The sequence below is a fragment of the Paramisgurnus dabryanus genome, chromosome 3, assembly GCF_030506205.2.
Source record: "Paramisgurnus dabryanus chromosome 3, PD_genome_1.1, whole genome shotgun sequence".
Classification (NCBI taxonomy): domain Eukaryota; kingdom Metazoa; phylum Chordata; class Actinopteri; order Cypriniformes; family Cobitidae; genus Paramisgurnus; species Paramisgurnus dabryanus.
In genome coordinates, this window is record NC_133339.1 from 2,486,480 (window position 1) to 2,501,316 (window position 14,837).

Sequence of the window (14,837 nt, forward strand, 5' to 3'; positions counted from 1 at the left end):
GGGGACCTAGCCAAACACAGCTTTTCAGGAATACAGCTAGTGAGAGGCTGACAGCCGATGCTCCGCAACATCGACTGTCAAGGCGATGGAGGAAAGTCAAAACCTTATTTTGTGACGTTTTGACCTTACGGCCTTCCATAGTGGCACAGTCGTGCAGCGCCAAAACGGAGGCTGCAAGCCGACACAGGAACCGACTCTGAGTGTCTCTACCGGTTTGAGGAGAGAACACGAGAGGATACCGGCTCAATATGAACACTGTAAATTCTGGTGAACGTGTTAGGTGTCACCCAGCCAGCCGCTCTACAAATGTCTGTTAACGAGGAACCACGAGCCAATGCCCAAGATGATGCCACACTTCTAGTAGAGTGGGCTCTCAAATTAAAGGACAAGCTCGGTATTTTAGACTTAAAGCCCTGTTTTCAGATTGTTTATGGTCAAATAGAATGGTTTTGACTGAAATTTCGACATTTTCGGCTGCCCTGAGAATTTTCGCGTGTTTGTGTTTCAGCTCAGACCTCTACAATGGGTTTAATGGTGCACTGGAACAATCCTTTCTAAAATGCATTAAACTTTCGTTTACAAAGACGTGAAACTCACCGAGTGGTCAGGGGTGTTCACTGGTATGCTCACACAAAAATCGCTCCAAAAGACGCATTCCAACAGGTTTTATCGTAGTTTTTACCACCTCCATTGACATGTATTAGATGTGCTGGGAGGTACGGTACTACTCCGCGCCGGGAACTTTGTTTCTATTCTTGCAATTGGCAAAGGCGGATTAGCGTCACCACCTGGGCTGGAGTGTTTATTATTCAAGCTCTAAGCGGAAGAATGTACGGGTGTGAGGCGTTTGGGGAAATAGGTCCACAAGTTAACAACGAATGCTAAAACAGCTGTTGGAAAGCATCTTTTGCAGCGATTTTTGTGTGAACATATCAGTGAACACCCCTGACCACTCGGTGAGTTTCACGTCTTTGTAAACGAAAGTTTAATGCATTTTAGGAAGGATTGTTCCAGTGCACCATTAAACCCATTGTAGAGGTCTGAGCTGAAACACAAACACGCGAAAATTCTCAGGGCAGCCGAAAATGTCGAAATTTCAGTCAAAACCATTCTATTTGACCATAAACAATCTGAAAACAGGGCTTTAAGTCTAAAATACCGAACTTGTCCTTTAAAGGGGCATGGGATGCCCTGCTTTTCGTAAGCAAGGGCGATAGTGTCTACAACCCAGTGAGACATCCTCTGCTTGGTGACAGCTTTCCCTTTCTGCTGACCACCATAACAGACAAAGAGCTGCTCTGAGGTTCTAAAGCTTTGAGTTTGGTCCACATATCTACGCAATGAGCGCACAGGACATAACAAAGCCATGGCTGGGTCTGCTTCCTCCGGTGGCAGCGCTTGCAAGTTCACCACCTGATCTTTGGTGGGAACTTTGGGCACGTAGCCGGGCCTGGGTCTCAGTGTTACACTGGTATTAGCGGGCCTGAACTGAAGGCACGAATCGTTGACCGAGAATGCGTGAAGATCCCCTTTTCGCTTAACCGAAGCCAGTGCGAGAAGAGTTAGAGTTTTCATTGTGAGAAATTTGATACTCACAGAGTGCAAAGACTCGAACGGGGCGTCCTGAAGTGCTTTCAGCACCACGGACAGGTCCCAAGGAGGAATAGAGGGCGGGCGAGAAGGATTCAGAATTTAATAACTAGATCGTGCTGGCCCACAGATCTACCATTTATCGGCGAGTGGTGCGCGGATATTGCCGCAATATCTACTTTGATTGTAGAAGGTGACAGCTTCTTCTCCAGACGATGCTGAAGATATGATAGCACGACTCTAATAGGGCATTCTCGGGGGTCTTCTGACCGTGAAGCACACCAAACAACGAACAGGTTCCATTTCAGCTTATAAGCCTGTCTAGTAGACTGCGCTCGCGCCGCAAAAATAGTGTTAGATACCGCTTGCGGTAAATCACTTAGAACCTCCGCGTCACACACATGGAGGTTCCATAGATCGGGACGTGGGTGCCATAATGTGCCCCCTTCTTGATGAAGAAGGTCCTTCTTCAGGGGAATCTTCCAGGGAAGGGCTGTCGCAAGGAGCGCGAGTTCTGGAAACCAATTCCTGGTTGCCCAATACGGCGCGACTAAGAGAACGCGCTCCTCGTCCTCCCTGACTTTGCACAGTGTCTGCGCAATGAGGCTCACTGGAGGGAAGGCGTATTTGCGTAAATCCCGTGGCCAGCTGTGTGCCAGTGCATCCACCCCGAGGGTTCCCTGGTTCAGTGAATAAAACAGGCGACAATGTGTCGTTTCTGGGGAGGCAAACAGATCTACCTGTGCTTTGCCGAAACGTTTCCAATTACCTTGTCTCGGAGCTCGTTGCTGAAACGAATGAGAGCGAGATGCACAGCCAACAACTCGAGGCAATTTATATGCCAGCGTCTCTGGAATGTCGTCCAGACACCCGAAACTGCATGCCCGTTGTACGTGGCTCCCCACCCCGTGTTGGAGGCATCCGTGCAAACAATGGCATGCCTGGAGACCTGTTTTAATGATACCCCTGCTCTGAGGAATGACGGGTCTAACCACGGAGTGAAATGGAGACGGCACATCGGTGTGATCGTTACGCGGTGCACGCCGGTGATCCACGCTCTCCTCGGGATTCGGTCGTGAAGCCAACGCTGAAGCGGTCTCATATGGAGCACCCGAGCAGTGTCACAGCCGCTGCTGCTGCCATATGACCCAGGAGGTTCTAAAATTGTTTCAGAGGGACCGCGCTCTTGCCATTGAATGAATTGGAATGGATTGCACACGCGCTTCTGTTAGACGTGCGGTTAAATCGACCGAATCCAGTTCCATACCGAGAAAAGAGATCCTCTGCGTGGGGAAAAGTTTGCTCTTTTCCCAGTTGACCTGAAGACCGAGACGGGCGAGGTGTTTTAACACATGGTCCGTGTGATCGCAAAGCATCTGCGAGGACTGGGCTATTATTAACCAATCGTCGAGATACGCTAGAATGCGCGCACAGCTCTCTCTCTCTCAGGGGTTTTAATGCCCCCTCGACAACTTTCGTGATATGCCTGCCCCTCGAATGCAAAGTGGAGAAACGGCCTGTTTCAAGGAAGTATCGAGCCATGAAACTACGCGTCCTTCAGATCGATGGCTGCAAACCAATCGTTTGGACGAATGCATTGAAATATGCTCTTGTGCGTCAGCATTTTGAATTGCAACTTGTAAAGCGCTTGATTCAGCAAACGCAAGTCCAGGATCGGTCGCAACCCGCTGCTTTTCTTGGGTACAATGAAATAAGGGCTGTAATACCCAGATTTCATCTCGGCTGGAGGGACCGGCTCGATCGCGTCCTTCGCCAATAGGACAGCGATCTCGGCACGGAGAACATGCGCGTCGGCGTTTTTTACCGTAGTAAACCGAATGCCCGCAAATTTGGGAGGGCGTCGGGGGAATTGAATCGCGTAGCCAAGACGAATCGTGCGTAAAAGCCATCTCGACGGCTGGGAAGCGCTTCCCACGGACAGCAACAGAGGTGTTGTGTGGTGTGCCACTCACCTTTTTCCGCTGATGGGGGGCAGAGCTGGGGAGTTATCGATGTAGAAGACTCACCTGCCGTGACACACCCGATGGCGAAAGAGGAGGAGGAGGACATAGGGCTTTGTGCCCGTCCGTAGCGCCCGCACTCCTCTGAAGACCTGGAGAAAGAAGAGGAATTTGCTCTTTTTGTGGTTTTGTGGGTGCCGGCTGAAAACCCGGCGGAACAGAAAAAAACTGAAACCAAGGATTCCCCACCCGGCCCTCCTCCGGTGGGGGGAGTGGTGCCTTCACCATCTCCCGTAGAGCGATCCCCTCCATCTCCAGGTCGCCCTTCTCAGGGTCGTTTAGCCTTACGTTTTCCACCTCTCTTGGCAGGCGGCTGAGCGGGCGGGGTGGGCTGCTGGCGACCGGTTCCTCGCTTCCTAGAAGAAGTGCCCCGAGGAGGAAAGAGGGTGGCCGCCGCAGGAAGCCCTCGGCGAGAGGCAAACTGAGGTGCTGACGTCGAAGGGGCAGATGTACGTTTCCGATGCGGCAGGATCTTAGCAATGGCCTCAGTTTTCCAATTTTCCACCCTCTCGCCGAACAGGCCGGCCTGGGACACCGGAGCATCAAGGACCTTAATACGGTCCTGCTCCCGCATGTCGGCCAGGCACAGCCAGAGATGGCGGTCCTGGACCACCAAAGTGGACACCGCCCGTGTCCGCTCTGAGCACCAGGTCAGTAGCCGCACGGAGCTCTTTAAATGCGGCCGAATCATGACCACCCTCGTCCAGGTCAAGCAGTGCTTTAGCCTGGTGTACCTGTAGTAATGCCGTGGCATGGATGGCAGAGGCTGCTTCCCCACAAGCACGGTAGGCACATCCTGTTAGTGCAAAGGAGTACCTACATCGAGTGTTGGCCGATCTCGGCAATGGGAAGAGGACCCGGCCGGACACAGTTGCATCGCGACGGGACGCTCAACCGGGGGGAGAGTGGTGTACCCTCTAGCGGCCCCGCCATCGAGGGTGGTGAGGGCTGATACGGCCACTTCCGGGAGGAAAAATGATTTTTCCACAACCGTGTCAGTTCCTCATGAACCTCAGGGAAAAAGGCACCGGTGGCTGGGTCTGCTCTGTTCTAGCAGACCCAAAGTACCAATCATCGAGACGGGACGGCTCAGGTGGAGATGGTTGACACCACTCCACTCTGACCTTACCCGCCGCCCGAGCGAGCATGGCCGCCATCTCGGAGTCGAGCGCAGCGCCCGCTGGTCGGTGGACTTATTTAGCACCATGATGCGCAAGTCTTCATTCGCAAGCATCACGGCCGCCTTCTTAGCACCGGATGGCTTGGAAGGGGGGCGGCGGTCCCGGAGATACGCCACCCGACTGCGCAGATCCACCACAGTCATGTTCAGACAAACCTGACATGTACTGTCGCGAAACGCTGCCTCCGCATGCTCAAGCCCCAAGCATGAGAGACAACGATCGTGGCCGTCACGAAGATTCATGTACAGCCCACATCCGGACGAAGCACACGGTCGGAATGTCATCCTGAAAAGGACGCCACCCGACCTGTGACACAAGAGAACGGCTGCCTTTACAAAGGCACAAGTTCAAGCTCGTGTTGCTCTTTTAGGGAATGCACTCTTTAGATGTAATGCGTGAGTTGGTGAAGCACGCAGGGGAGAGGCAACGACACACTCAAATAAAATTCAAAAATAGAAATTAAAGACGTGGAACTGATGCGAGTCTCCGCTGAGGTACTCTCTGTCCAACCAACTTTGACACACACAGAGGTCCCAGGAAAGGATTGCTTCTCAAGAGCAGATTGCTGCCGGCTTCGAAGCGAAAAGCTGATTTGATTACTGCACTTATATACCCACACGGCTGGGCGGCGCGGAAGGTGCAAATAATCTGCATTCCAATTTCCTTGGCCTTTTTTAATAGCTTCTCGAAGTGGATTTGTCACGCGGAGCAGTTCCCAATTCGTCAGTCACGACGTGACATATTGTAATAAGGGATTCTTTAACACCTTTAATATTTTGATTATAATTACATTTTAATGTATATCTTTAAATATAAAAATCACCACTGCCGATTATATGTGGGTTTTTTCTGTAAAATATGACTGCACTAATGATCTTTTACCAGTTACAGTAACAAAATCTTGTTAAAAAACATAGATTTTATTTTGACAGATATAACACCAACTCTGACTGTGCAGCCACAGACGTTTGTGTTCATTGGAGACTCAGTTACTCTGATCTGTGAGATTCATCAGTCCACTGGATGGAAGTTTCTTTTCATCACACCATCAAACACTTATTCCTTTGAAACTTCAGAAACTAAAACTAAAACAATCACATCTATTCAAGTTTCTGATGGAGGAGATTACAAGTGCATGGGCAGAAAAGGAGAAAGCCCTCAGGTTTACACACAATTCAGTGAACCAATAAGATTGACAGTAAAGGGTAAATATTTATACTCACATACTCTGTTCTGAAAACATTATGAAAATTATTTCATAGGACACTGAACGGCAATTACGTTTATAGATGATACAACTTTTAAAGCTTTAAATTAAATAAGACAAATTATGTTTGTTTTATGTTTAAAATCGTGTTGAATTACAAAAGCTAAAACATTTACCTTACTATAAATATTACATTTAACTAAAAAAATCTAATTTGGCTAATTTAGTTCTTTATTGTCAGCAAGAAAACACCACTAAAGTCTGTCTACACTGTAAAAAAAAGTTAAAACAACTTGGTTTTGCGATTCAATTTAACCTATTATTTTATGTTTTGAAAAATATAATAGTGATAAGTTGTCATAACATAGAAAAACTGTTGAAAAGTTGAAATTGTTTATCTTCATTTAAGTTAAAGTAACATAAAAGTATATGTTGGGTCAGTGTTGGGTAAGTTAATCAAAAAAGTAATTAACTACTAGTTAACACCTTCAATCATGTAATTGGCTTACTGTACAAATTACTCTCTCCAAAAAGTATTTGATTACTTACTTTATACTTTTTAAATCCTATTTAGTAAATAATACAAAGATAGGTTTGAAATGGCTTGAACAAATCATATAAAAGTGCATAAATTATTCTGGTACCACTTTAGGGTCCAATTGTCACTATTAACTAGCTATCAACTACTTTTGCCTAAATATACTTCATATACTGCTAATTAAAGTTTTTAATTTTAAGTATTGACTGAAAAAGGCATGGTTAAGGATGTAGAATAAGGTTTTGCAGAATAAGGCATTAATATGTGCTATTTAGGTACTAATAAACAGTTAACATCTTAGTAATATTAATGATAATGACCAACCAGTGATACTTGAAAACTAGAGTATTACTATTATTCTTACCAAAATATTTAAAGTGAGAAGGATTCATAAAAAAAACATTCTAAGCATTAGACCTTATAGTATTTTGATGTTAAATCCACTATTGTATTATATATAATTGTTCTACAGTCCAGACACAGTATGTAGTTCAATTACATCTGAAGTAACTGTAATTAAATTACTGGAAAAATAAGAGTAATCCCTTATTTACTTTTTCAATGGAAAAGTAATTAAATTACAGCAATTAATTACTTAGTAACTAGTTACACCCAACACAGTTTGCAATCAATTGTTTATTTGACATTATTTTCAATGTGAATTGTTTGTTATTGTACAGAAAGACCAACAGCTCAAGTGTCTGTTTGGCCTGATGATCATGTATTCAGAGGAGAAACTGTCACTCTCACATGTGTCATCAATGAAGGAGGAGTCAGCAGCTGGCAGTACAGCTGGTATAAAAATTCAATCATCCAGCAGAATAAACTTCAGTATTACACAATCACATCTGTTATAGAGTCTGACGCAGGTAAATACACCTGTAGAGGAAATGAAACCAGAGGATCACGATACTCACACATCAGTAATGCAGTTACACTGACAGTATCAGGTGAGTCTGGTTATTATCATTCAAAATTTATATATATATATATAGATCTTTTCAAGAGCGGAACCAAAGTTAGGGAAGTTTGGTTCCGCCCGGAAGGTTTCCCACCGGGCCGGAAAAGAGGGACACCGGACTTCCGGTAGCGCCGTAAGAGTAAATCAACAAATCAAGCGCAGCTGTGTCTAGTTAGGAGGAGAGGCATATAAGGCTCTGCAGCGAGTGACAAAGGGGCGACGGACACGAGAGGCGATCGACGCGGGGAAAGCTCCTCTGCCAATGGCAGAAAGTGGACACGCACCTTTTGAAGAGCCCGCAGGCTCTGTTGATCCGGGCTGCACTGGGAAGTGCGCGGAGAGAGGACAGGAGCCGCAAGGGCGAAAGAAAGGCAGGACGTGGATGGAGTAAAGGAGCACCCCGAAGAGGGAGCAGTGTGTTGTCGTTGGTTGTTGACGTTGTACTGAAGTGCTGTGTGTACTCATCGGGTGCGTTGCTGGTGGCGGTCCGGCTCTCTTTCCCAGGCCGAAGCGGTGTAGTTGGAGAGATATTGTGGACCTTAAAGGTTGAAAAACGAACGGATGAAATCGTAAACAAAGCCACAACATAAGGAGAAGAACGGAGTATATGTGAGTACAGACCTGCAAGTGGATTGTGTAAACGCTGGAGAGACGCCCTGTTTGGCAGGATCGATGTTTTACCTGTTATGTGGACCAGAAGCAAAGGACAGTGAGATAAATTGTTTACAGTACTTGTGAGTATAACATTTGAAGACGCTCTGTATACTAACCTGTATTTCCAGTGGATACCTCCAAGAGAAGGAGGGCGGCCCTACCCCTGAGATAGCGTGGTGGGCGAGCCGAGGAAATATTCGACGGAAGCTAAGCACAGCGACAAGACCATCAGCTAGACCAAATTTTCCATCACCAATCGGACCTGGGCAAAGTGGAAAGTGACGGGCGTCCTTTGTGTACACTTGAGCGTGGTGGGTGAGTCTTTGTGCTGTGGAAACTTTCACTTTTGACGTGCTGCTGTGTATTGCTGTGTACCTTGTCAGACAAACCCCCGCCTTCGTACACTTTGTCCAAGGAAGACGAAGAGGTTGCCGGTCTTAGCAGAGAACATCTGAATATATGCTGTGAATACGCTTTAGGTCTAGCTGTATCCAGCGAAGAGGTGAGAGCCATCCAAGTCAGATTAATTGTATCTTTGTGTCCCAGCCGCTGCCTGTGGAACAAGAGAACGAGAGTGAGCACCAAGAGAACGAGCTGTGTGAAAACTTGTACTTACCAAGAGCTGTATCCAGCGAAGAGGTGAGAGCCATCCAAGTCGGATTAACTGTGTCTTTGTGTCCCAGCCGCTGCCTGTGGAACAAGAGAACGAGAGTGAGCACCAAGAGAACGAGCTGTGTGAAACCTGTACTTACCAAGAGCTGTATTCAGCGAAGAGGTGAGAGTCATCCAAGTCGGATTAACTGTGTCTTTGTGTCCCAGCCGCTGCCTGTGGAACAAGAGAACGAGAGTGAGCACCAAGAGAACGAGCTGTGTGAAACCTGTACTTACCAAGAGCTGTATTCAGCGAAGAGGTGAGAGTCATCCAAGTCAGATTAACTGTGTCTTTGTGTCCCAGCCGCTGCCTGTGGAGAAAGAGAATGAGAGTGAGCACCAAGAGAACGAGCTGTGTGAACAACCTGTACTTACCAAGAGCTGTACCCAGCGAAGAGCCGCTGCCGGTGGAGATAACGAGAGCCTGAAGAGGCCGTTATTTTAAGTTCCCCTTCCTCCCTCCCCTATTTATTATTTTAAGTAATTTAATAAAGTGCATTTTAATATTATGTTCACCTTGTGTGTCTGGTCATTGGGGTGGCTTTGGGAACCTCCTCGAGGTGGAAAAAGGGGCGTGACCTTATTAACATCTGGGTCCACCCCTACCTGTGACATATATATATATATATATATATATATATATATATATATATATATATATAGTCAACTCAGGTTATATACACAGGATATTAATATTTAAGCGGCAACTGTATTGAACGTTGAATATACTAAAAGCAAGGCTTGACATTAACTTTTTTGCGAACCAGTCAAAGTGGCTAGTTGGTTTTCAAAGTTTTCAGCATTTTCACTGGCCAAAATGTAGTTACAAAATACATTTTATATGATTAAACTTGACTTTGGCATCCTAAAATTACTTTCATTTGACTAATTTTACTTGATTTAGCTAGATTAGATGTAGACTGACCACCTCAAATTAAGACTACATTATTTAGTTGGTATATCAGTATAGATCATATCATATATTTAGGTGCATGAAAAACATGCTAAGTAAGGCATAAATAGATTAAATTCTAATGAATATATTAAAAGTGAAGCAGGGGTGTAGAAGATTAACTGAAAACATAAACACAAAAACCCTAGACAAACACTTTAAATATTTATCAACAACAGCAGTAAATTTATGCTTGATTGTGGTTTCTGTTCAACCTTATTTAAGACTTTTATTGGCAAATGTCGAGAGGGCATTATTGTTGCACAAAGTAGCCTTTATTAAAATGATGCGCGAGCGGCAAACCTCTCCACTGCTGGGTTTCCTTTGATTTTGGACAAAACTGGGATGTGTGCATTCAGGTATGCGCTATGAATTTCTCTCCGCTCTTGCCCAGAGAGTGTGTATGTAACAAATGGTCTCAGAATGCGCTGGATGCAGAGAGTGCTCATGTCACGGTAGGAAATACATTGTTTCCTCTGTGTCATGTGTGTGTGTGTGTTTGTTTACTCACCGCTCTGCCATGTGCTCGTCAGGCTGATGCCGCTCAGCTGTGTGTCTCGCTCCAGCTGATCATCATTACATCTCCTCCATAAATACTCACATGACTTTCTGTTCCCTGCCAGATGATCACTCTTTGTTTGGTCCTCGTGTTGTGTGGTTCTTCGTCTCTGTGTGGATTAGGCGTTCTCAAAGTGGATTGTTTATTGTCGTCGTCTTCTCTGTGTGGATGTTCCGTGCACAGTTTCGATTTCACCACTGCTCACCACTCCACCAACGCCGCACTCAAAACATCTGCCACCGTAGTCCTCGTCACCATTGCCAACAACACCGGACATTTCCTGCCTGAGCATTTAATCTGTCATTTCTCTCTTTGTTTATTTAAAACACATTGTTATTTCACCTGCAATTGCTTCCGCTCAGTTTGTGTCATTACAGAACCATCTGGCCAACCTGGAAGCAGCAGGAGACCAACCCACGGCCACGCTCAAAGGATTTCTTCAGCGTACTTTGGCTCGGATGGATCTTCAGGACTAGATGCGTAAGGCCGTCCATGCAATGGTGGCAAAGGTGTCCGAGCTCTCTCAGCGTTCTTCTCATCCATCGCTTCTCACTGCGCCACCCACACCGCCCGCACCTTCTTCTCCTCCAGGGGGCAGTTTTCATCCTGAACCCCGGTTACCGATCCCTGAGAAATACTCTGGTGAGCCTAATTACTGCCGTACATTTCTGTCTCATTGTTCTCTGCACTTCGCTCAACAGCCCCGATCATTTTTCCTCGAGGAGACCAAGGTGGCGTCTACTCTCTCCCTACTGACAGGCAAGGCTGCCCTCTGGGAGACGGCGGTGTGGGAGAATAGAGACGTCTGCTTTTCTTTGTTTGCCCTCTTATCCGAAGAGATGAAGAGGGTGTTCGACCGCTCAGTCGCCGGGAAAGAAGCTGCTCGTCTCCTTACGGAGCTCCGTCAGGAGAACCGAACTGTATCCGACTATGCCATCGAGTTCCGGACCCTGGCGGCGGAGTGTAAGTGGAACGAGGAGGCGCAGTGGGATCATTTCCTGCATGGGCTTGCGGATCGTATCCAGCAGGAGATCGTCACAGCAGAACTACCCACATCTCTCTACGGGCTGGTTGATCTGGCTATCCGGGTCGATGCTAGGCTGACCTTGGCAGACCATAGAAGAAGATCTACCAGCACACAGCGCAGACCCGAGCCGTCCAGTCCTCCCAGCGAGACCCCCATCAGCGTTCTCCCTGATCCTGAGCCCATGCAGGTGGGTAGAGCTCGGCTTTCCCGGGAGGAGAAGAACCGGCGGAGATCCCTTGGTCTGTGCATGTACTGTGGAGAGATGGGTCATCATTGCCAGAGGTGTCCGGTAAAAGACCAAGCTAGTAAGACGGAGGCTACTATCGGGCGGGATCTCTGTTCGCAAGACCTCGACGACATCTACTCTCCTTCCGGTGAAACTACGGTGGTCCACCAAGTCACACACCGACCATGCACTTCTGGACTCCGGGGCGGAGGGGAATTTCATTGACAGTTCAATTGCACGTAAGCTTCAAATTCCCTTCATCCCACTTACTCGCCAGATTGCACCCTTCGCCCTTAACGGACATGAGTTACCCACCATCAGACACACCACTGCTTCGATCACACTCACCACCTCAGGCAACCACACCGAAAAGATCTCCTTCTTCATTACGGACATATCACTCTCACCTATTGTTCTTGGTCATCCCTGGCTCCATACCCACAATCCTAAGATCGACTGGAGACTGGGTTCAGTCACCAGCTGGAGCGAGGAGTGCCATAAGTCTTGTCTTGTCTCTGCGTGTCTAACTGTTTCTGAGTCTGTGTTTCAGGGGGAAGCAGTGAATTTAGCTAACGTGCCCGCGGAGTACCACAACCTGAAGGAGGTGTTCAGTAAGTCTCGGGCTGATTCTCTTCCTCCTCATCGTCCCTATGACTGTGCCATAGATTTATTGCCAGGTACGTTTCCGCCTAAGGGCAAGTAATACTCTTTATCCGTTCCTGAGATGGAGGCCATGGAGAAATACATTTCTGATTCTCTAGCAAGTGGGTAAGAAAGACGGATCCTTGCGACCTTGCATTGACTACCGAGGGTTGAATAACATCACGGTAAAGAATACGCATCCTTTGCTGTTTATGTCTTCAGCCTTCGAGAGGTTGCAGGGAGCGTTTTTCTTCACTAAATTGGACTTACGTAACTGTGACGGAGGAGAACTAGCCCTCCCCGCTGGGTAATCATTACTGGCAACCACACACACACACACATACACACATCGCATTCACTTACCTCTCATAATCCATCCCGTTTCCCCGGCTGTCGAAGCTGTGAGTGCACGCACACTCTGATGGCACATGGACATGTTTTCACACCACTCTTCCCCTCTGTTAGCATCCAAAACTTGGACCCTTCATACACATACATTGTCTTTGCACCCACGCTGTTTTGTTTGTTTGTTTTGGTTAGCTGCCTTCGGACTGACACGCTGTGCCGGCAAACCTGAGCGATCGAGCGGCGCGCGCTTATGACGTCATCAAAGTGCGCCGCGCCGGCGCAGTACACCCGAAGGTTGGCGAGTCCATTTATTTTTGTTAAAGGGGTATTGTTATTTTGTGTATGTTAATGTTAAGTGTTTATTGCGTTTGATTTATGTATTAATATGTGTATTTATCTTTTAAAAGATAAATGTTATTTTTATGTTTAAATTAATATGTGTATTTAAAATCCTTGAAGATGAAGGAGGGTTTTAATTAATTTATACTTACCTGTGAATTAAGCTCCCGATTTAGGGGAGGAGTCTGGCCTATAAAGAGAGAGGCCAGACTCATCCAAAGCACTTGTTTACCAAGTCGACCAAAGTGAGTGGAAGTGGAGAAAAGTTGTTTGATATATTGTTGATATTTGCTTGTGTATACGTTTTCATCATTATTTTGCCTTTTTGTTTATTTATTTGGTTTTTGGTTTTTTTTGTCTGCACTTGTAAATATAAATATATCACTTTTGGTTATCTTCTCATACACTTTAAATAAACTTCACCTTGTACGAAAGTACTCTTACGGTTTGGGCCATCGTTATTGTGGTATTTTGGGACATACCCACGTCTCAAAGCGAACTGGTGGTGTTCGCTTTATCACAGTTGGTGGCAGCGGGGGGATGGCTCCCCGTAAGCATAAAGGCCGGGCACGGTCTAAGGTGAAGGCAGTGGAGAAGGATGTGACCTGGAAGCGGTGCGGAGTCAGTGGAGGACGAGGGGTCGCCTACTGAACGTTCCGGTACATCACCAAAGCGCAACTTACCACAACCTAAGCCCGTCTCACCAGGGTCTAAGGCTAATGATGGGATGGTGACTCTGATGCGCCAGTTCTTGGAGGCACAAGAGCGGAGGGAAGAGCGGCACATGCTGGAGCTTCGAGGTCTGCGGGAGACCATAATGCAGTCTGCACTTCCTGCTCAGTCATCGATGGACATGGGAAGTCTGCGTATGGATCTACCAACCCCGGCAGCACGGAGAGTTACGGGTCATTATGATGCAGATCCTGACGTAGGCTCTCCGAGATTCCCTGCTCCCAATCAGCCGTTACAACGGGCAGAGCCGAAGATACCTGTCTTTCAACAAGGGGAGGACATCGAGAGTTATCTTCGGCGTTTCGAGCGTCTTGCTAAGACATGGAGGTGGCCTCAGGAGGAGTGGAGTTGTCGTTTGGTACCGCTGCTGACAGGGCAGGCGTTGGAGGCGTATCTGGCCATGGACGAGGACCAGGCGGAGCAGTACTCTGAGCTGAGGGAGGCACTTCTGGCTAAGTTTGACGTCTCGGCTGAGACATATCGTCAACGGTTCCGGGCGGCTACAGTTCCTGCTGGTGAGTCGCCCACAGAGTCATATAACCGGCTGAAGAATCTCTTCAATCGTTGGGTGCGGCCGAAGGATCACACAAAGGAGGAGATCGGCGAGATCGTCATCCTCAAGCAGCTGCTCAGGGTTCTGCCCTATGATGCACGCACGTGGGTGAAGGAGCACGAGCCAAGATCAGGCCTGGAGGCGGCGAAGCTGGCACAAAGGTACCTCAATGCTCACCGTGGTGGTCCTCGCACTCAAAACCCCAAAGGTACTGTACGCACTTTCACACAGAGTAATACTGATGCTGTGGCTCAGAGAAGTGGTGTGGAGCATACGAGCACCCAGGGACAACACCCATCATTGGGGAAGGGGTTGATTTGTTTCTATTGCCAGCAGTCAGGTCACAAAGCATCTGTGTGCCCTGCACGAAAGGCAAAATTGACTGGTTATTATTACGTTCCAAGGGAAGAGGACAATGTACGAGACTCTGTTGGGAACCTGAGAAATTGTTGTGATGTGACTATTAATGGACAAACCTTACAGGCACTTGTGGACACTGGGAGTTCTATATCCCTTATTAAACCATGTTATGTTCATAATGTTGATTATCTGATGACAACATCTGTTCAATGTGTTCATGGGGATATTAAGCAGTATCCTCAAGCTGAAGTTACTGTGGGTATTTGTGATCAAATGTTTCTATTGACTGTTGCAAT

At 47.1% G+C, this 14,837-nt stretch overlaps 1 protein-coding gene and 1 long non-coding RNA gene across 2 annotated transcripts in view; one reads left to right on the top strand and one right to left on the bottom strand.

Annotated features, from left to right (window-relative positions):
* The first annotated feature begins 4,868 nt into the window (after positions 1-4,868).
* The window catches only part of LOC135733739 (Fc receptor-like protein 5), a 68,433-nt gene continuing 58,464 nt past the window's right edge, over positions 4,869-14,837 (top strand). Inside the window, exons 1-3 of the mRNA XM_073813739.1 lie at positions 4,869-5,034; positions 5,725-5,997; positions 7,218-7,487. Coding sequence (XP_073669840.1) covers positions 4,869-5,034; positions 5,725-5,997; positions 7,218-7,487 — 709 coding nt within the window. The remainder of the gene's footprint in view (positions 5,035-5,724; positions 5,998-7,217; positions 7,488-14,837) is intronic.
* Positions 8,510-9,417, bottom strand: LOC135733807 (uncharacterized). Its single transcript, XR_010527022.1, has 3 exons — positions 9,320-9,417; positions 8,769-8,842; positions 8,510-8,705 (listed from the first exon to the last, which is right to left on the bottom strand). It is a non-coding gene; the product is annotated as an uncharacterized lncRNA (long non-coding RNA).